This window comes from Mustela nigripes, chromosome 1, assembly GCF_022355385.1.
Source record: "Mustela nigripes isolate SB6536 chromosome 1, MUSNIG.SB6536, whole genome shotgun sequence".
NCBI classification, from domain to species: domain Eukaryota; kingdom Metazoa; phylum Chordata; class Mammalia; order Carnivora; family Mustelidae; genus Mustela; species Mustela nigripes.
The window spans coordinates 265,391,122-265,413,127 of record NC_081557.1 but is presented as its reverse complement, the minus strand read 5'-3'; the positions used below and the strand labels follow the sequence as shown (position 1 = coordinate 265,413,127).

The 22,006-nt window shown below is 36.1% G+C and overlaps 1 protein-coding gene across 3 annotated transcripts in view; it reads left to right on the top strand.

Annotated features, from left to right (window-relative positions):
• Positions 1-22,006, top strand: part of CNOT6L (CCR4-NOT transcription complex subunit 6 like) — a 116,723-nt gene that overhangs the window by 70,088 nt on the left and 24,629 nt on the right. For all 3 annotated transcript variants that reach the window (XM_059385603.1, XM_059385587.1, XM_059385593.1), the window contains exons 6-8: positions 12,244-12,312; positions 14,455-14,612; positions 16,582-16,736. In XM_059385603.1, coding sequence (XP_059241586.1) covers positions 12,244-12,312; positions 14,455-14,612; positions 16,582-16,736 — 382 coding nt within the window. The remainder of the gene's footprint in view (positions 1-12,243; positions 12,313-14,454; positions 14,613-16,581; positions 16,737-22,006) is intronic.

Sequence of the window (22,006 nt, the reverse complement as noted above, 5' to 3'; positions counted from 1 at the left end):
TACATTGTTTTATTTATGCTATTTTTGAAACTTAAAGAGTTCTGATTTGAACTCTTCTTTTCTTAGTGTTGCTCTAAATATCATAATATACATATTTAGCATAGTCTCCTGATAATGTTTTATAAACTAAAGTGCATTATTGTTGCCTTACTTCCATTTATGTGCCTTCACACTCCCCACTTTTATTAAAATGTAATTGTCTCTACTCTTTCCTCTACCTACACAGAGTATCACACAGATGTTATAATTTGTGCTTTAACCTTTAGATATATTTTAAGAGGCTTGGAGAGGATAATCCATTGTGTTTAGCCTTAATTTTACTCATTGCTTGTTCTTTCCTTTCTGATGTTCCAGTTCTTCTGTTTTCATTTCCTTTCTGTTTAGAGAGCTTCCTTTAGCCATTTTTTAAGGGCGGGTCTGCTAGCAACAAAGTTTCATGGTTTTCCTTTTATAACATTTTTATTTCCACTTGATTTCTTCAAAAAAAATTTTTTTTAAAGATTCTTATTTATTTATTTGATAGAAAGAGACAGTGAGGGAGGGAACACAAGCAGGGGGAGTGGGAGAGGGAGAAGCAGGCTTCCCAGCAGATCCGGGAGCCCAATGCAGGGCTTGATCCTAGGACCATGGGATCATGACTGGAGCCAAAGTTAGATGCTTAATGACTGAGCCACCCGGGCACCCTCTTTAAAAAAAAAAAAAAATTTTTTTTCAAGATTTTATTTATTTGACAGAGAGATCACAAGTAGGCAGAGAGGCAGGCAGAGAAAGAGGGGGAAGCAGCCTCCCTGCTGAGGAGAGAGACTGATGCGGGGCTCGATCCCAAGACCCTGAGACCATAACCTGAGCTGAAGGCAGAGGCTTAACCCACTGAGCCACCCAGGCGCAGGCGCCCCTAAACATTTTTTTTAAAGACTTCATTTGAGAGAGAGAAAATGAGCACAAGCAGGGGGAGAGGGAGAGGAGGAGAGAGGAGCAGGCTCCCTGATAAGCAGAGACTGGATCCCTGGATTCAGAGATCATGACTTGAGCCAAAGGCAGACACCTAACCGACGGAGCCACCCACTTGCCTCAGTTTCCCCTTGATTTCTGAAGGGAAGTTTTTCAGGATGCAGAATTTGTGGTTTGACAGTTCTTCTTTCGGCACTTGAAAATGTACCACTTCCTCTGGCTGCCATGGTTTCAGAAAAGAAACCCGTTGTTTCCTGATAGGTAATGTGTCTTTTCTCTTTGATGTTCATGAGGTTTTTTTTGGTTTTGTTTTTTTGTTGTTTTTGTTTTGGATTTCAGCAGTTTAGATGTCTCTTCTTGTGGATTTCTTTCCATTTATTCTACTTGAAGTTTGTTCACCTTCTTGAGTTTGTAGGTTTATGTCATTTACCAAATTTGAGACATTTTAGCCATTATCTCAAAATACTTTTTAAGCCCACGTTCTTTCTTCTCTCCTTCTGGACTCTGATGATATGAGTCATAGAACTTTTGTTACATTTCCACAGGTCTCTCAGGCTCTGTTCATTCTATCCCCACCCCCACCCCCAGTTTAGTTTCCTTTTAACTGTTCAAATGGAATTCTCAGATTCACTCTGAGATTTTTTGTTGTTGTTGTTGTCTTTATTTTTGTACCCTCCCAGTGAGTTTTGTTATTTTGATTATTGTATTTTTTAGTTGAATAATTTCACTTTGGATCTTTTCAAAAAGTAGAACTGCTTCTTTGGGCTTTCTATTTTTTCACTTGCTTCAAGAGAATTTGTAGTAACTCCTTGAAGCAGCTTTATGACGCCTTCTCTAAAATCTCTGTCATTGTCAAATCTGAATCTTCTCTGTGTTGGTCTCTGTTATAGTCTTTTCTCATTTAATTTGTGATAATTCCTGGTCTTTGGTATGACGAGTGATTTTCGCTTGTCTCCTGGATATTTTGAATGTTATGTTTGGAGACTCTTGATAAAATCAAATCCCAATTTTAGCAGGCAGTTCCCCAGTTTGGGTTTAGCATGTGGGTTCTGTCCGCTCTTCTCGGCTCAGCTGATAACCTAACCGTGGGCAAACCAGGCTTATTGCTGCTGGTCACTGAGGTGGGATGGGTTGGCTCTCTTGGGTTTTGTTAGAGAGACTGCCATTAGCATGTTGGATTACCACTGCCACTAACTGTGAATTTCCCACCTAATTCTTGCTGTACCTCTTTTTTGGCTTCACTGGCCAGAGAGATCAGGATTTTCTTGCTCTCCCACTCCCTGCCCCCAGTCTATTCCGCATGGCTCCAGGGCGGGTTGCAGGGCTGTCTAGCACCTGGTGTGGCTTGTATGGGTGATAAAAATGGGAGGATTACTGTTTTATCACATTTTAGGTATGATCCTGAGAGACCTGTTACTGTGTTAACTGCTGTCTCTTTTGTTCAGGAGAACAGACTTCTGTGTTGATCCAAATTCTAGTACTGTTTCTAGGACCGTGTATACCTATTAAACAGTCTTTATTTGATGGTTTGTCCTATACTGATGTTGCAGTTTCATCTTACAAACATAAATTTTTAGTATATGTCACACATGAATATATTATTCTCCTTGTAAAAATTCCTGTTAAGACTAAAATTTTCTTTGACCACTATCTTTAATTCCGTGTTCCCTCCATAGTAAGTAAACATGCTTTTAAGTTGGATGTGTGTTCTTGTAGATATTTTTATAGACATTTACATATAAAAATTGTACCAGTAGAAATGTTACGACATTACTTTTCATGCATGTTTTTAAAAAGTTTGCAAATAAAACATACTCTATTTTATCATTATATATGTATTTAAAGATTTATTTTATTTGAGAGAGTGCATGCATAAGCACGGGGAGGGGCAGAGAGAGAGAGAGAAAGAATCTCAAGCAGACTCCCCACTGAATGTGGAGCCCAATGCAGGGCTTAATCCCAGGACCCTGAGATCATGACCTGAGCTGAAATCTGCTTAACTGACTGAACTACCCAGGTGCTTCATCATTATATATTTTCTAGTTGTTTCTGCTCAGTATTACTTGTATAGCTTTCCACTTTAGCAGACATGTATTTATCCTTTAAAACTATAGCATAGACTTCTGTAAAATGGATATTAGTCATTTACCCTTGTTTTTGCTGTTATAAACAACAGTGCAGTGAGTATCTATTTGAATGCTTCCTTAGCAGATGGGGTTGATCCCAGGAAATAGAATAGTTGAGTCATAGGGACAAGGATGTTTAGATTTTTAAAAGATGGTCCAGCTTGTTCTCTGAGCTAGCTCCCAGTTTATAGTTATACCAGCTATACATGCAAGTATTCATATCTTACCACCATCATCAATTTTGCATATATTAAAATTTTGGGGACAACCTGGATTAAAAACATGCTCTCTCATCTTTTTATTTTTCCTGGTTATTGGTGAGATACAGTGTTTTTTATAGGATTTTGGCTGTTTGGATATTGTTGGTGACTACTGTGCATTTTACTTATACTGATATATTATGATGTATTAATTAAAATATGTTAGTAAAGTTTTGGGAAGCACCAGAGTGTCAGCATCATCTTACTTGTTTTATTTTGAGGATTTTTTTGATTTCTGAATTTTTAACCATTTACTGATAAGGAACCCAACAGCTAGGAGGTTCCTTCTTTACACTTCATTGTATTTATATATTGGGCTTTCCGTTTTTTAGATAGTTGTTATAACTGTGGCATGGTACTCCTGGCAGGCATAATTTTTTCCAGGATTCAGTATGTTGATTCAGCTGGATGGTTTGTTTGTCATCTTATGATAACCTTCATTCCTTTCCTGGCAAGATATGGGCTATGCAAAATAATGTTCATTCCATGTTGTGAAAAGTTGGGATGCTAAACATGCATCCTTTAGATAGGCTTTTGGAACACCAAAATTGTTAGTAAAGTGAAACTTATAAAGATCATAAATACTCTGGTCAAAACTTCTATGGCTGGATAAAGATAAGAGTGTTTTGTTTTAAAGGAATACATTTCTCAGCCACTATATTCCTTGGAAAAATCTGCAAACTTGAATTTAATTGTCCTGTAATTGTCAGTGTTCTTAAAAGGAAAAAGTAAAAGTGAAGTTAAATCTTAACTTAGTGAATTTTCTCTCATCTGATAGTTGGGTAGCTTTTAGTTCAATGGTATTGATAACCATATCTGAGTGATTAATGTTTAACCAGTGCTTTCTTTTTTTCTGTATAATGTAGTTCTAATCTCTTGTTTTGCATGGATGTTATAAAATAAAATTTAAAATTAGGAAATAAAAACCCCATTATAAAATTCACTAATTTTTATTATGCATTCACATGTGTTTTTCCTATTTATTTATTTATTGACATTGGTCATTTGATTTTTAAAAAATTAATGTAATATTTGGTTCAGGGGTACAGGTCTGTGATTCATCAGTCTTACACAATGCAAAGCACTCACCATAGCACATACCCTCCCCAGTGTCCATCACCAAACCAACCAATCCCTCCCACCCTGTCCATTCCAACAACCCTCAGTTTGTTTTATCTCCGTCTCTAGTTTCATTTTGTTTCATTTTTCCTTCCCTTCCCCATGATCCTCTGCCTTGTTTATCAAATTCCTCATATCAGTGAGATCATATAATGTCTTTCTCTGATTGACTTATTTCACTTAACAAAATACCCTCTACTTCCATGCATAATACCCTCTACTTCCATCCATATCATTCCAAATGGCAAGATTATGGGTTTTTTGATGGCTGTATGATATTTCATTGTGTACACACACACACACACACACACACACCACATCTTCTTTATCCATTCATCTATTGATGGACATCTGGGCTCTTCCCATAGTCTGGCTATTGTGGACCTTGCTGCTATAAACATTTGGGTGCACGTGTCCCTTTGGATCACTACATGTATATATTTGGGGTAAATACCCAGGAGTGCAATTGCTGGGTTGTGAGGTAGCTCTGTTTTTAACTTTTTGAGGAACCACCTACTGTTTTCCAGAGTGGCTGCACCAGCTTGATTCCCATCAACAGTGTAGGAGGGTTCCCCTTTCTCCGCATCCTCACCAACACCTGTTGTTTACTGACTGGTTAATTTTTAGCCATTCCGACTGGTGTGAGGTGGTATCTCACCATGGTTTTGATTTGTATTTCCTTGATGGCAAGTGATTTTGAGCACTTCTTCATGTGTCTGTTGGTCTTTTTGCAGCAATGTCTGTTCATGTCTTCTGCCCATTTCTTGATTGGATTATTTGTTCTTTAGGTGTTGAGTTTGATAAGTTCCTTATAGATTCTATATACTAGCCCTTTATTTAATATGTCATTTGCAAATATCTTCTCCCATTCTTTCAGTTGTCTTTTGGTTATGTTGACTATTTCCTTTGCTGTGAAAAAGCTTTTTAGATAGATGAAGTCCCAGTAGTTTGTTTTTGCCCTTGCCTCCCTTGCTTTTGGCAATGTTTCTAGGAAGAAGTTGCTGCAGCTGAAGTCAAAGACATTGCTGCCTGTGTTCTGCTTAAGGATTTTTGATGGGTTTCTCTCTCACATTTAGGTCTTTCATCCATCTTGAGTCTATTTTTGTGTGTGGTGTAAGGAAATGGTCCAGTTTCATTCTTCTGCCTGTGGCTGTCCAATTTTCCCAACACCATTTGTTGAAGAGACTGTCTTTTGTCTATTGGACATTCTTTTCTGCTTTGTCGAAGATTAGTTGACCATAGAGCTTAGTTAGTTGACCATAAGGCTCTCTATTCTATTCCATTGATCTGTGTGTCTGTTTTTAGCCAGTACCATACCATCCTGATGATGACATCGTTATAATAGAGCTTAAAGTCCCGAATTGTAATGCCAACAACTTTGGTTTTCTTTTTGAACACTCCTCTGGCTTTTTTGTGGTCTTTTCTGGTTACACATAAATTTTAGGCTTATTTGTTTCATTTCCTTGAAAAAAGTTGATGCTATTTTGTTGGGGAATGCTTTAAAGGTGTAGATTGCTCTGGGTAGCATAGACATTTTCACAATATTTGTTCTTCCAGTCCATGAGCATGGACCATTTTTCCATTTCTTTGTGCCTTCCTCAATTTCTTTCTTGAGTATCCTATAGTTTTCTGAGTACAGATTCTTTGTGTCTTTGGTTAAATTTATTCCTAGGTATCTAATGGTTTTGGGTGTAATTAAATGGGATTGACTCCTTAGTTTCTCCTTCTTCTGTCTTGTTGTTGGTGTATACAAATGCAACTGATTTCTATGCATTGGCTTTATTTCCTGTATGAGTTCTAGCAGTTTTGGGGTAGAGTCCTTGAGGTTTCCCACATAAAGTATCATCTGCAAAGAATGAGAATTTAACTTCTTTGCCAGTTCGGATGCCTTTTATTTCTTTTTGTTGTCTGATTCCTGAGGCTAAGACTTCTAGTACTGTGTTGAATAGCAGTGGTGATAGTGGACATCCCTGCTGTGTTCCTGACCTTAGGGGAAAAGCTCTCAGTTTTTCCCCATTGAGAATGATATTTGCTGTGGGTTTTTCATAGATGGCTTTTATGATATTGGCCATATTATGATATGGTATACCTACACTGTGAAGAGTCTTAATTAGGAGAGGATGCTATACTTTGTCAAATGCTTTTGCAGCATCTATTGAGAATATCCTACAGTTCTTGTTCTTTCTTTTATTAATGTATTGTATCACATTGATTAATTAGTGGATGTTGAATCAGTCTTGCAGCCCAGGACCACATGGTCGTGGTGAATAATCCTGTTTAATGTTCTGTTGGATCCTATTGGCTAGTATTTTGGTGAGAATTTTTGCATCCATATTCGTCAGGGATATTGGTCTGTAATTCTCCTTTTTGATGGGCTCTTTGGTTTTGGGATCAAGTAATGCTGGCCTCATAAAATGAGTTTGGAAGTTTTCCTTCCATTTCTTTTTTTGGAACAGTTTCAGGAGAATAGGTATTAATTCTTTTTGAAATGTTTGGTAGAATTCCCCTGGGAAGACATCTGACCCTGGCTATTGTTTTTGGGAGATTTTTGATGACTACTTCAATCTCCTTACTGGTTATGGGTCTGTTCAGGTTTTCTGTTTCTTCCTGATTCAGTTGTGGTAGCTTATATGTCTCTAGGAATGCATCCATTTCTTCCAGAGTGTCAAATTTGCTGGGGTAGAGTTTCTCATAATATGTTCTTATAATTGTTTGTATTTCTTTCGTGTTGGTTGTGATCTCTTCTCTTTCATTCGTGATTTTGTTAATTTGGGTCCATTCTCTTTTCTTTTTGATAAGTCTGGCTAGGGTTTACTGATCTTATTCTTTCAAAGAGCCAACTCCTAGTTTCGTTGATCTGTTCTGTTCTTCTTTTGGTGACTATATCATTGATTTCTGCTCTGATCTTTATTATTTCTCTTCTCCTGTTGGGTTTAGGCTTTATTTGAAGTTCTTTCTGAAGCTCCTTTAAGTGAAGTGTTAGGTTGCATATTTGGAAAAGACTTGTAGTGCTGTATTCTTTAATCTTATGACTGCCTTTGTTGCATCCAAAGGATTTGAACAGTTGTGTTTTCATTTTCATTTGTCTCTTTGAATTTTTATTTATTTATTTTTAAGATTTTATTTATTTATTTGTCAGAGAGAGAGGGAGAGCGAGAAAGCGAGCACAGGCAGGCAGAGGCAGAGGGAGAAGCAGGCTACCTGCCGAGCAAGGAGCCCGATGTGGGACTCGATCCCAGGACACTGGGATCATAACCCGACAGCTGCTTTACCACCTGAGCCACCCAGGCGTCCCTGTTTCTTTGAATTTTTAAAATTCTTCTTAAATTTCCTGGTTGACCCATTCATTCTTTGTAGGATGCTCTTTAGCCTCCATATATTTGAGTTCTTTCCAACTTTCCTCTTGTGATTGAATATTACTTTCAAAGCATTGTGGTCTGAAAATATGCAGGAAATGATCCCAATCTTTTGGTACCGGTTGAAACCTGATTTGTGACCCAGTATGTGATGTATTCTGGAGACTGTGTCATGTGCACCAGAGAAGAATGGGTATTCGTTGCTTTGGGTTGGAATGTTCTAAATACATCTGTGATGTCCATCTGGTCCAGTGTGTCATTTAAAGCCTTTTTTTTTCCTTGTTGGTCTTTTGCTTAGATAATCTGTCCATATCAGTGATGGGGCTGTTAAAGAAACCTGCTATTACTGTATTATTGTCAATATGTATCTTTGATTTTGTAGATTAATTGGTTTATATAATTTGGCTGATTCCCATGTTAGGGGCATAGATATTTACAATTGTTAGATCTTCCTAACAATTTGGACAGATCCTTTAAGTATGATATAGTGTCCTTTTGCATCTCTTATTATAGCGTTTGGTTTAAAATCTAATTTGTCTGATATAAGGATTTCTACCCCAGCCTTCTTTTGATGTGCATGGTAAATTGTTTTCCACCTCCTCACTTTAAATCTGAGGGTGTCTTTGGGTCTAAAATGAGTTTCTTGCAGACCACCTATTAATGGGTCTTGCTTTTTTTCATCCATTCTGGTGCCTCGTGTCTTTTGATTAGGGCATTTAGCTCATTCACATTCAGTGTAACTACTGAAAGATATCAATTTGGTGTCATTGTATTGCCTGTAAGAGGACTGTTACTGCATACTGTCTGTTCATTTCTGGTCTATGTAATTTTAGGCTCTCTCTTAGCTCAGAGGACCGTTTTCAGTATTTCCTGTAGGGCTAGTTTGGTGTTTGCAAATTCTTTTAGCTTTGTTTGTCCTGGAAGCATTTTACCTCTCCTTCTATTTTCAATGACAGCCTAGCTGGATATAGTATTCTTGGCTGCATATTTTTCTTGTTTAGTGCTTGCCAGTCCTTTCTGGCCTGCCAGGTCTCTGAATAGGTCTGCTGCCAATCTAATATTTCCACTGTTGTATGTTATAAACCTCTTGTCCCGAGCTGCTTTCATGATTTTCTCTTTGTCACTGAGAGTTGTAAGTTTTACTGTTAGGTGACAGGGTGTGGTCCTATCTTTATTGATTTTGAGGGGTGTTCTCTGTGCCTCCTGGACTTTGATGCCTGTTTCCTTCCCCAAATTAGGGAAGTTCTCTGCTATAATTTGCTCCAATATACCTTCTGCCCCTCTCTTTCTTATTCTTCTGGGATCCCAATTATTCTAATACTGGTTTTGTCTTATGGTATCACTAATCTCTTAAATTCTCACCTGGTGGTCTAGTAGTTTGTCTCTTTCTCAGCTTCTTTTTTCTCCTTCATTTGGTCTTCTTTATCACCAATTCTCTCTTCTGCCTCATTTATTTTAAATGTTAGAGCCTTGATTTTTCATTGTACCTCATTAATAGCCTTTTTAATTTTGACTTAGATTTTATATTTTTTATTTCTGTGGAGAGGGATTCTCTAGTGTCTAGTATGTCTTTTTCAGGCCTAGCTAGTATCTTTATAATCATCATTCTGAACTCTAGTTGTGACATTTTACTATTGTCCACATTGATTATATCCCTGGCAGGTTGTACTGCCTTTTGTTCTTTTTTTTTTTTTCTTTTTTTGAGGTGAGGTTTTTTTCAATTTTTGTCATTTTGTCTAGAGAAGAGTATATGAATGAAAGAACATAATATTCTAAAAGGATAACATTGTCCCAGAACAATACACACTAGCCAGGTCAGAAGAGACCTGAAATTGGTGGGAAAAGAAAGAGAAAGAAAGTATTTTTTTGAATTTTTCTTCTTTCCTATTTAATGAACATCTTATCCGATCAATTCCTTTTTTAAAAATCTTTTAAAAATTTTCATCTTTACAGTCATATTCTATCCCTTCATTGAAATTTAACCTATTTTTTTGTGTAAGTTTTTCTTTTTTTAAAATTTTGGGATACGTTTTTTTCTTACAGCCTGATGGCTAGTGAGTAGAACAGAGTGACATACTAGATCTTTGGTGTGTTTTGGTCTCTTAGAAGAAAGTGCCTATGAAAATTTTAAAGAAAGCAAAACTTACATATATATAAAGATAAGGGTAAATACGATGAAGGGATGAAATATGAATGTAAAGATGAAAATAAAAAAGATTTTTAAAGAGGAATTGAGAAGTTGGTTGATAGAAATACAAAAAAAAAAAAAAAAGAATGTGATTAGGTGGGAGACTAGAATAAAGCCTTACACTAGATTGGGTTATATTTTGGTCTGTTAGAAGAAAATGTATCCCAATATTTAAAAAAAAGAAAAACAGATAAACACAAAGCATAGCTTAAATACAATGAAAGGCTAGACTATGATTGTAAGGATGAAAATTAAAAAAATATTTTAAAAAAGGTATTAATAAGATGGTTAAAATTGGAAAGAGGAAATATTAAAAAATAATAGAAAAAAATAAAAAAAAACCCAACTTTGTAAGCCTGAAGAATCATGGGAGAAAAGCCATGAATTCTATGTGCTGTTTTCTGCTAACGCTGGAGTTCTGCAGTTCTCATTGATAGGCAAACTTGGATATTCTTGCTGATCTTCTGGGGCAGGGGACCTGTTGCAGTGAGTCTCAAATGTCTTTGTCCAAGGTGGATCTCCTCTTGCCAGAGTCCAGGCTCAATAATCTGCTTGGGTGTACTCATGGTAGCTTTTGTTGACTGAAAACTTTCTGTACAGCTTTGGAGGACAGGAATAAAGATGCCAGCCTCGTAATCTCTGGCTCAGGACGAGTTGAGAAATGAGGGCCCCACTCCTCAGTGAGCCCTCAGAGAAAAGCGGTCAATCACTCCTGTCTCTCTGGTCTCTGGCGGCACTCCCTGCAAACCTGGCCTGTGACAGAGCCTTTCTGTCTCTGGCACACAGCTCCATTTGCCGTCTCTAGACCCAGGTGATTCCCTCAGTGCCCTCCCATGCTGCTCCTTCTGGGAGTCCAAGGGGAGTCTCCCTGCGTTTGCTGCTTGTGGGGTCCCTGCTTGGAGAGTAGTGGCCTGACTGGAGTGTGGATCATGACTTGTGGCAACCCTGAGCTGACAGCCCACTCAGGGTTGAGGCGGCTTCCCCACTCCAAGACCTGGGAGCTATGCCACACTCAGGCCTCCCCTGTCTTTCCGTGACTCTGATGGTCCTGAGACCACACTATCCCAGTAAGGATTCCACCCCCACTTAGCCATTGGAGTGACGTCCCTCAGTGGAGCAGACTTCTAAGTTAGGATTTTGTGCTCTGCTGCTCGATCACTTGCCATGAGCCAGCTGATGAGGCTCCTTCCCCCACAGTCTATCTTCCTGTATATCACCTCGCATTCACTTCTCTGCACATCCTACCTTCCAGAAGGTGGTTGCTCTTCTGTTCTTAGAATTGCTGATATTCTTTTCTTGGATCTCCTGTTGAGTTTGTAGGTGTTCAGAATGGTTTGATAAATATCTATCCGAATTCCTGGGACCAGATGAAATTTAGTTCTCCTACTCTACCATCTTATTCCTCCTCTCTTTTTTTCTATTTTAACAGTATTTGAGTATTTCAGTTCATTAGTATTTTGGAACCTCCCATAGCTTTGATTTCTCAGCAGGGAAATGATACTATTTACATTTGTAATTAAGATATAAGAGCTTACTTACGATTGTGGGTTTTCTTTCTTTCTTTGTTTCTTTCTTTTTTAAAGATTTTTACTTTAGTCAGTGTGTATGAGCAGGGGAGGGCTAGAGTGAGAGGGAGAGAATCCTAAGCAGACTCCTTGCTGAGAGTAGAGCCATGGCTGAGCTCATCCCAAGACCTGGAGCTGAAATCAAGAGTCAGATGCTTGGGCGCCTGGGTGGCTCAGTTGGTTAAGTGACTACCTTCAGCTCAGGTCATGATCCTGGTCCTGGGGTCGAGTCCCGCATCAGGCTCCCTGCTGAGCAGGGAGTCTGCTTCTCCCTCTGACCCTCTCCCCTCTCATGCCCTCTCTCTCTCTCAAGTAAATAAATAAAATCTTAAATAAATAAAAAAAAAAGTCAGATACTTAACTGACTGAGCTACCCAGGTGCCCTGATCTTAAGGTTTTAAAAAGGTACTTCTCATAAATACTGTGTAAGTGGAACTGTGAATAATGAGTTACCTAATGTTCTTTTCATATATTTATTATGTGTTTTCTGCTTAGGTCTGCTCAAACTTACTTTGGCTGCTAAATCTTTGTATTTAAATATTAGATTTTTAAGTCAGTTGTGGGCCACTATAGCTGAAGAGAAAACAAGTTGATTTGGCATTATAAAGTAAATGATACTGATTTTAGAAGCACATGAAAATAACTTGTGTTTAAGAAAGATTTTTCTCCCCCCGCCAGTTCATCCAGAGCAGCTTCCTCCGAGGCCATGGATTACATTAAAAGAACGAGACCAAATTCTGCCATCAGGTAAATAGTTGTTCATATTTTTCTTGACTTTTTTTTTTTTCCCCCAGAAATACTGGAAATGCCATGTGGGCTTTGTGATACAAGTATAACAAGCCTTCATTTTATGTCCACAAGGTAGATGAGCTTCAAAAAGTACTTATAGGTAGATTTAAAAGTATAAAACCCACATTAAGGCCATGTGTAGGAATCTCCTTTATCTTTCACAATGATGTAGCTCTTGGTTTCACAATTATTCCTTGTAAATAAAGCCTTACAAATAAGAAAATAAATGAAGCCTTCCAAGTGGCCTCTTCATTCAGGGTATTGGGTGAGTTAAATAGTTAAATACAAAAAATGAAAAATAATTTTTTTCTGAAAATTTTAAACCACTTGGCTACTTTATCTTTCTTCAGTGGTTAGAGTGGTAACACTTTTGAAAGATTAATTTAGACTGAGTCTGTATTTGCTATATTGGAAACAAAATATGATACCAGGAAACAAAATATGGTAACAGCATAAGCAGTACATTTCTGTGTCTTCCAGCGGCAGTAATTTTAACACTACCACACTCTTAGAGTCACAGGATGAGCCTGTTCTAGGAGGCACTGTGTCGTTGGTCCATTGTAAGAACACTTGTATTAATAGGATGCACATTGATGGTCTGAGTAAAAGGAATTCCTGAGGTTTTCTGGAGTCTTAACTTGGTGGATTTATTTTGTTTAGCCTTCTTCCTTAATGCATAATTAATTACCTTTCTGATTTTAAAAACACTATTTTCTGATTCTTCAAAGTAATCCTTTTTTGAGTACTAGTGAACATAATCTTGAAGAAAAGCTTTCCTAATACTGCATACATACATTTTCATTAAGAAAAAGAACAACAGAAACATGATCTCATCAGTTGTTGAATTCTCAAAGTAATGTGTTCTTGTGTTTTCCTTATTGAAAAATGAGTATGGATTTTCCTTGGGATGTATTGTACTTTCCTCAGTAGAATCTGAGTGCTAAATAAAGGGGCTTTTACTTCTGGTGAGTAGGGAGATGTGTATAATACTTAGGATTTATTTTGTAAGAATCAGTACCATATAGTGAAAAAGCTAACAGTGTACGAAATGGCCTCCAGTTTGATCCCCAGGGGACTATTGAACTGAATTTCTCTTAATACTTTCCCCATTATCTGAATCTAACCAACTTCAGTCAAGTATTATTACTTCATTATTTGGATTCCTCACCTTTTATTCAAGTATGTGATTCACAGCCATTGCTGTCCACTATAGTCATTTGGGATGCTTTTTAAAAATATGTAGTCTAGGCCCTAAATATACTAACTTAGTCTTGAGCAGGGCCCTGGGAATGAGCATGTACAGAGTGATTCTAATGGGCATCCTGGATAGAGAATTACTGGTAAAAATCAGGGCTTTTAAAATTAATGTCCATATGAATAACCTGGAGATTTTGTTAGCTTGCAGGTTCTGACTTAGTAGGTCTTTGTGGTACCAAAGAGTCTGTATTTTTGAGTACCTAGGTGATAGCAGATGCTTTGGGTCTTCAGAGCACATTTTTTGGTAGCAAGGCTATAAGCTGTATTCTCCTTTTAGTTTGTTCACAGTCCTTCTATAGTTCAGGGGCATTTTAAAATGAGAATTCAGTTTCAAAAATGAATATATGATTTGGCAGAAAGAATTCTCTTACAACTAAACTTTGTTAGTCAGTGTTCTGGCTCAGAGTGATAAGAGCAGTAAGAGGCTCCCAAAAGTATTAACTAATGGGTATTTTGTTAGTAAAAATGAAGTTAGAGTCTTTTAATGAACAAAACTAAATTCACTTTTGTTCCAGTTAAATGAAGCTTCGCTCAAAAAATTATGTGCAAAATATTAGCATCCTGACTTAGAATTTGAATTTTTATTAAAATAAATTTCCTAAAAATCTAAAATGTGAACTATAAGTCTAATTCTAGTGAAAGAACTTTGATGTGACGGACTTCAATGAAGTCTTAGTAGATAAAGTTTAACAGAATTTTGCCGAAGGCATTTCACAGTGATGATATTTGGGATAGGTTTGTATGCCATCTGTGCTTGTGCAGGTATACATATGATAACTTCTCTTTGAATTCTTGCCTAATTTTCTCCCTTTTGTCTTTTTTTTTTCCCCTCCCATTTCTTAGCATCATTCACGGTTATGTGTTACAATGTGTTATGTGATAAATACGCCACCCGGCAGCTATACGGCTATTGCCCATCCTGGGCATTAAACTGGGAATACAGGAAAAAGGGAATTATGGAAGAAATTGTTAACTGTGATGCAGATATCATTAGTCTTCAGGTAACACTGTAGACATTAATTGTCTGAGGGCACCTGGCTGGCTCAGTTGGTGGAGTACAGCTCTTGATTTCAGGGTTGTGAGTTTGAGATCCACATTGGGTATAGAGATTACTTTAAAAATAAAGTCTTAAAAAAATTTAAAAAAAGGAAATTCAATTGTCTGAAACTTAAGGATGATCTTAATAGATCTTACTTCCAGGAGAGAGTCTGTGTTCAAAACAACTCAGAAGGATTTGTTTTCTCTCCTCTTAAAAAGGGCAATTTTAGTAAGCATATAAGACATTTCCAAGGTCAAACTGTTTTGCTAAGTACAGCATCCACCTGTACTCATTTACTATTAAGTGAAAAATAATTTCATCCATTTTTCATTTTTCATTCATTTAACAGTTCATCTTATGAACAGATCACTGGTATTATTGAAAGAGAAAACTGCAGAAGGTTGTTTGATTTAAGAATGTAATTTAACTTATAATGGAATCTTGAAAAAATATTATTTGTCCACTGTTCCTTAATGATAAACATTGTAAACACAAATATTGTGCTATAAATCATGCAGTTTTGCATTATTTTAAAAACTGTCTCTGAAATGGACTTTTCTGTGTTATAGCACTTTATTATAATGAATTTAACTGAAGAAACACCTTTCTGTTGAAATATGTGTTTTAGCACTTTAACACTCAACTAATAAATAGCCAAGTTTTCTAGGTAGTATTTAATAACTTTTTTCTTAGCAACTTTCAAAGCATATTACATATTTATGAAGGTATTTTAAAATTTTAAGTGTAAGAATTTCATAGCTGCTTTTTAGCACAGCCTGAGAAGAAAGGTATTACTTTTTAAATCATTTTTTGTACTAGAGTAGCTTGAAAATATATGTTGTCTGTGGTTCATATGACTTCCTGGGAAATAATAAAAATATTCAAAAATTAAATTCTTCTGAACATGGAGAACTGACAGAATCATGGGGGAGAAGGAGGCAAAGTTAGTTTCCTTCTTTTTTATTTAGTATTTGTAGTAATGATAGCCTTACATTCTTCTAAGTATAGTTTGAAGGATAAAAACATAATTTAAAAGGTATTTTTTATTGTAAAGGTAATACCATAGTATAAAATGTTCATTCTAGAGAAATTGAATATTTTCAAAAAATAATGGAGGAAACCCCTAAAACTTCTGAAGTATTTGTTGTATTTTTTTAAAAATTTATTTACGGATCTATTTTCAAAGTAAAGTTGAGATCATACTATTGCACTTAATGTACTTAACATATTACTAAAATTCTTCCAAGCCAATTCATTATATGAATATATATTTATTGATTCAGCATTTTCCCTATTAGTGACCATTTAGGCTATTTATTAGTTTTTACCATTATAAAATCATGTTATGAGATCATCATTATCTTCACATTTAATTATTTCATTTGGAAAGATTAAAAACATTTTATGGGTCAAAAAATGAAATAATCTAACTTAAAAATACTGGATTAACAGAGACTATTGGGTGATTGGTGTTCAGGTACCTTAAATTCTTTAAAGTTGAACTTTTTGTTGATTGATCTTAGACTTCTCACTCTTGGGTATCATTCCTTTCCATTGCAGTTGAGAAAGAGAAATAGTTTTTAAAATTACCCCTCTAAATTAAACTTACTATTCCTTACTGCTTAATCCATAATCTGTCCAATTTTACCAGTTTTAAGGAATTATTATATAGTAGAATGAACTCTAAGTTGGAACTAAAGAGATTTGGGACCAACTAGCTAATAAGCAAGAGAAAATCAGGCAACAGTTCAGGTTTTTTCAGGTTTAAAAGCTGCCATTATCAGATGACTGCTGCTAGAGGTAAGGTAGGATAGATAATATTTTTTCTGTGAATTACTTTAACTTAGTCGCACCTTACTTAAACTGCTAAAAATTTTTATATCTTAAAGTTCTCCTCTGTCATGTCAATGACAACTTTTCTTTCACCTCAGGAAGTGGAAACAGAGCAATACTTCACTCTCTTTCTGCCAGCATTGAAGGAGCGTGGATATGATGGATTTTTTTCTCCAAAGTCACGTGCCAAAATCATGTCTGAGCAGGAGAGAAAGCATGTGGACGGTTGTGCAATATTCTTCAAAACAGAAAAGTGAGTTAAGGAAACAAAGCATAATAGTGTATACTTACTTCTTGAACACACAAATTAGCAGTAAGCTAGCTAGAAAGCAAGAGATGTAACAATTTAAACTGTTGGTAATGTTGTTATTATACTTTATGCTTTATTGCCAAATTACACTAACTTTTGAGAGGTATATATTTGAATATGTTGTGTTATCATATTTCCAAATATATTTTCATGAAGTAAAATACTAATTCTGGTGTTTAAAAAAAAAAGTGTAATGCTTTTTTAGGATTTTGAATGAGTGATCTGAGTTTCTTTCTGTGAGTTTTGTTTTGGTAGTTGGCTTTTTCAGAATCATTAATTTTGATAACCTTTTTTATCCTTTAAATTAACATTTCATTTATTTAATCATTTATTCACTAAATGTTAGCTGAGCATTTATTTGCTTTGTAACCAGTGCTGTGCTAGTCAACGTAGACATAAAGATAGACAAGACATAGTTCTAATCCCACTCAGAGCTCTGGTCTAGTAGGAAAAGGTAATGACATAAGAAAATAAAAATGATATATATGAGATAGAGATTTGCATAGATGAGGGAGGGTGGAAGAGAGACAGCTTGTGGAGCTGGAGAGTTAAAGGATTGACTGAGACAGGACAGTGGAAAGCAGCCATTATCAAACAGAGAAAACATGATTTGTGTTTTTTCAGTGCTGTTGATGTACTTGATTAAAGTAAGTAAAAGTTGAGAATGTTGTGAATCTGCTTATTAAAATACATAAATGATCTTGTGGAAACCTTTGTTATCTTGTTGCATTGGGTTTAGGAAACTGCATTTCCTACTTGAGGATGTAGAGCCACAACACTTGCAGAAATCCGTCTCCTTTTGAGTGCTGGCTAAGTAGCTTGTTGATAACAGACATATTTAGTTATCATCTTGAGGAAAAGAGAGAAGCATATTTTTTGCCTCAGAAAGGCTGCCAATTTTATAGTGGAAAATACAAAAGAATCTTCAATAGAAAACTGAAATGCATAAAATCTGATAGAGGTGGAATCCCATGGTTAATACAGACAGGGAATCATCTATGTATAGGATAAGCATGTATTATTTTCCAATATTGGCCCCTTTTTAATACCAGTCATAACAAAAGAAATTACATGGTTTTATTGATACAGGCATATTACTAGCATATTATGTTAAGCAAACAAATAAGTGAATTTGAGAGATACTTGGCCTACTTTTTCTCATTTATTTGTACCTATTTTCCTGTCTTTTCTGTGAATTTTTAATAGAGATATTGTCATTTTGGCTAATAATTAGTGGATAGGCCTGCAGTGTTTGAGGTTAGAATATACTGAATTCTTGTAGTTGGTTCACGATTTTATTTATGAATTTCAGAATAACAATAGATATTACTTTTATATACTGTTAGGCCTTTTATGGATTCTCTCACTGAATTTTTAAACCCTCAGAGCTAGGGTTACAGCTGTATTCTCATTTTTATACATGAGGAGACCAATGTATAGAAAGTAGTGTGGCTTCATAGTCAGTCCTTTTAACCATGGTACTAAACTGAATTTTTAGGTTTCTTATTGAGCTTCCAATATTACTTATACTTCTTAAAAGTTTACCTCATTTGGAAAAATTGCTTTGAATTTGATGTTTGTTACTTACATTCATAAGCACATTTTCTTGAAACACCATAATTGGAAAAAGAGTACTGGTAATATTAAGATAAAACATCAGGTTCTTTTTCCATTTGCCGCTGTGTCTTCCCAAAGGAAGATAATATAGTTTTCATCATTCCCATCACAGATTGAGAGGAAAATCTAAAATGCCTTGATAATTTACTAGAGGTAGTTAAGATTTTGAACTAACAGTTATAACTATTATCTAGGAAACTTTAAACAAAGTATTTGAAAATCGAAGCTTGAATTATTAAAAATGCTGTGAATTAGTTAAGAGGTGCACACAGGAAATACTTCAGTGCATCATTTGGTTTTCTTTCATGTCAACTCTTCTTGCCTGATCAGTAACGTGGATCCAGTAACAGATGAATACTTTGAATATAATACCTTATTATATTCTTTTGTGAGCAGTATTAAATACTTGTTGATTTTGTATGAGCTAACTGTCCAATGCCAAACTATTTGAAATTTAACACAAAGTATACTACCTTGCCTTTATTCTATTCTGTTCTTCAGATTGGAGAGATAATACAAGTGCAAAGAAAAGAATTGTGAAGCCAGGTGGTTCTCCTACTTATGTGGCTATATAATCTTGAATGAGTCACTTCCTGTTCAGGACTTATTTCCTCATTTGTATTTGTTTGTATGTTACCATCTAAGATAATTGCTTTATGTAGTTAACAAAACTGACAAAGTCAAAAGACAGCTGTAGGAAGAGTACTTTGAGTCTCATTCTCAGTCTCATTCTTCTAAAACCGGAGTATCTCAAAATTCCTACTCTAGATTGATGATGGTTTTTCCTGTCATGGAAAACAGTGATACAGAGTAAGTAACCATAAATAGAAACTATAATAATCACTGTTTTTAGCAAAATACTGTCATAAAAATTTCTTATCCATCGTAATGAAAGAATAGGAAATTACTTAGTAAAGAGTGGGACATAGATGACCAATTTTCAAAGAGCTAGAATACAGTAGAATAGTCCTTGCACCATATTCATTGTGGTTTACTCTTCAGGGCTTCGGAAGGGACTTCAGGATTTGACAGGACCTTTTGGTCATCATTACAAACATTTTTTGGGTAGTTAGATGCATGGAGATACCAGAAAAAAGAAGTTTCAGTTCATAAAATGCTAGAAGTCAGCTTTTGCTTTGTCCTTTATCTCAGTAGCTATTATTATCTTTAGTGCAAAATATTTTATAAAATACATTTGTGTTGTTGTTGTTGTTGTTGTGTTTATATGGAAAGACTTACTATAGATAGGTATTTTAAAGTTTTTTTTTTTTAAAGATTTTATTTATTTATTTGACAGACAGAGATCACGAATAGGCAGAGAGGCAGGCAGAGAGAGAGAGAGGAAGAGAAGCAGGCCTCCTGCTGAGCAAAGAGCCTGATGCGGGGCTTGACCCCAGGACCCTGGGATCATGACCTGAGCCGAAAGCAGAGGCTTTAACCCACTGAGCCACCCAAGCGCCCCTAGATAAGTATTTTAGACTCAGAAATTTAAAATTTCTTTTGCTGTATTTTGTCCTATAGACTTAGTGGTTAGCAGAAGTGGGCTTGGATCCAGATGCACAATTTGAAGAAATTGAAAATGGAGAAAAATGGAGATGAAGCAAGACCTAGATACTAGACTTGCTGTTCCTGAAGTTAATAGTTCTGATCATGCTTTGTTTCACATCAGTGAGAAAGGGAAAGGTGAGAGTGCTAGAACAGGTGACCATTACACTGTGGAGAAGCAGTGTCTTCCAAGAGGACTTAGAACTAGGTTGTCATGGTGCTCATTCCTTGCTTTGTTGTCTCTGCTTTCTAACCTGCTTCCAGTCTTAGATTAGCCAGGTGAGGCCAAGTCTTTGCTTTTCCTTCCTATGTTATTACAGTAATTCTGTGCTTGAGAAGAGGGTATCCAGAAGTTACAGTATCATTCCAAAATGACCTAATGTGATAATTCCTTCTCACTGGTTTCTCAGATACTGATATCCTGTGTCATCGATGGTGGTTGCATTTAGAATTTGTGTGATTTTTTTTTTTAAAAAACAGATTATTATTGTGTTTCTGTTGTTCACTGTCCCATAAATTTAATCTGGAACAAAAAATTACTCTTTTGTGCCACATGGGGTACAATACAGATAGTAGTAACTTTGACCTAATTTGAGAGGTTTCTTCTGGGCTAAAATCAAGAATGTAAAAATGGTTTCAGTTGTTCAAAGAGTTGTACAAAGATTGGTAGGATAGTGCATATCTACTTTTCTTCCCAATTCATCCCAGTGTCTAAGCTTACTTTTTTTTAGCAAGTTCTTTTCTGGCGTTCCCATGATTATCTAAAGGGACCCAAGAACACATTTTATAGTATCTTCACCCTAAATATACAATAAACACTTCTGTTTGGTTTAGGCTTAAGAGTGCTGGAATATGATCCAGAAAGGGTCATAGTTTGCTTTTGTGTGGTTATACTCATTTCTTGACTATGTACCTTTCAAGTTCGCTTTGGCGTGTAAATAAAGTCGGGTGGGGGGGTATATTGTTTTGCTTGCTGGTAGTTGGCATTCATTGTCCTTTCTCTACCAGTGACTGAATCACATCACAGCCCATAAAATTACTTTCGGATCATAAGCTAATACGAAATTGAGTTATCTCATTGTTCTGTTTGAAGGCTATTTTGGACATGTTCTTCCTGAATTTGAAACATTCAGCCCAATAATCTGCCTCAAATCATGTAAGAAGGGTGGGATCTTTGTTTTTTGATTATAGCAATCTTTATATGATCTCGCTATGCCCATTTGACTTTCTATAAAATAAGACTTTCACAAAGGTATAAAGAAGAATCCTTAGACTAAAATAGCATGAGGATTAATGCTTATGGCATCTGTGTACTTGATATGGAACAGAAATAATAAAATGAAATAGAGACAAATCATAAGATTTTACATATTAACCAAGGATTGATAGTTTGGATTAGTGACTGGAAAGTAATTATAAACCAGTATGTTTAATCCAGAACTAACATCTAATAGACGGAATGAGGAAGACATCTCTGTATGTCAAAATGTCACCTGTAGATAAATTTGAGGCAGAAAATGGAAACAGTGGAGTGTGTTTGGTTATGTATAAGAGGGGAAATTAAGAAATAGTATTGGTAAGATAGTATGAATAGAATATGGATAATTATTTCTTACTATACTATAAATGTTTTATAAATATAGTATAAAATAAACAGAAAAACAAGACTAGGTGTAGGAGACTACAGTTACCTGACCTAGTGCTGGAAATTTTCTTAAGGCAGACTAAATGAAAGTTCTTACCCTGCAAGAAGCACATCTTGCTCTTGCTTAATTCTAAGTGTAAAGAAGGAACTTCCTTTGGTTCCTTAGTGCTCAACTATCTCTTTGGTTCTTTAACTCTTGGTGAGGGGGCACCTGGGTGGCTCATTTGGTTAAGCATCCAGCTCTTGGTCTCAGCTCAGGTCATAAGACCAGGGTCGTGAGATGAAACCTTGTGTCTGGCTCCACATTCAGCTTGAAGTCTGCTTAGGACACCCCCTCCCTCTGCCTGTGCCCCCCTCCCCGGATGTGTGCACAAGCGCACGCACTCTCTCTCTCTCTCTCTTAAAT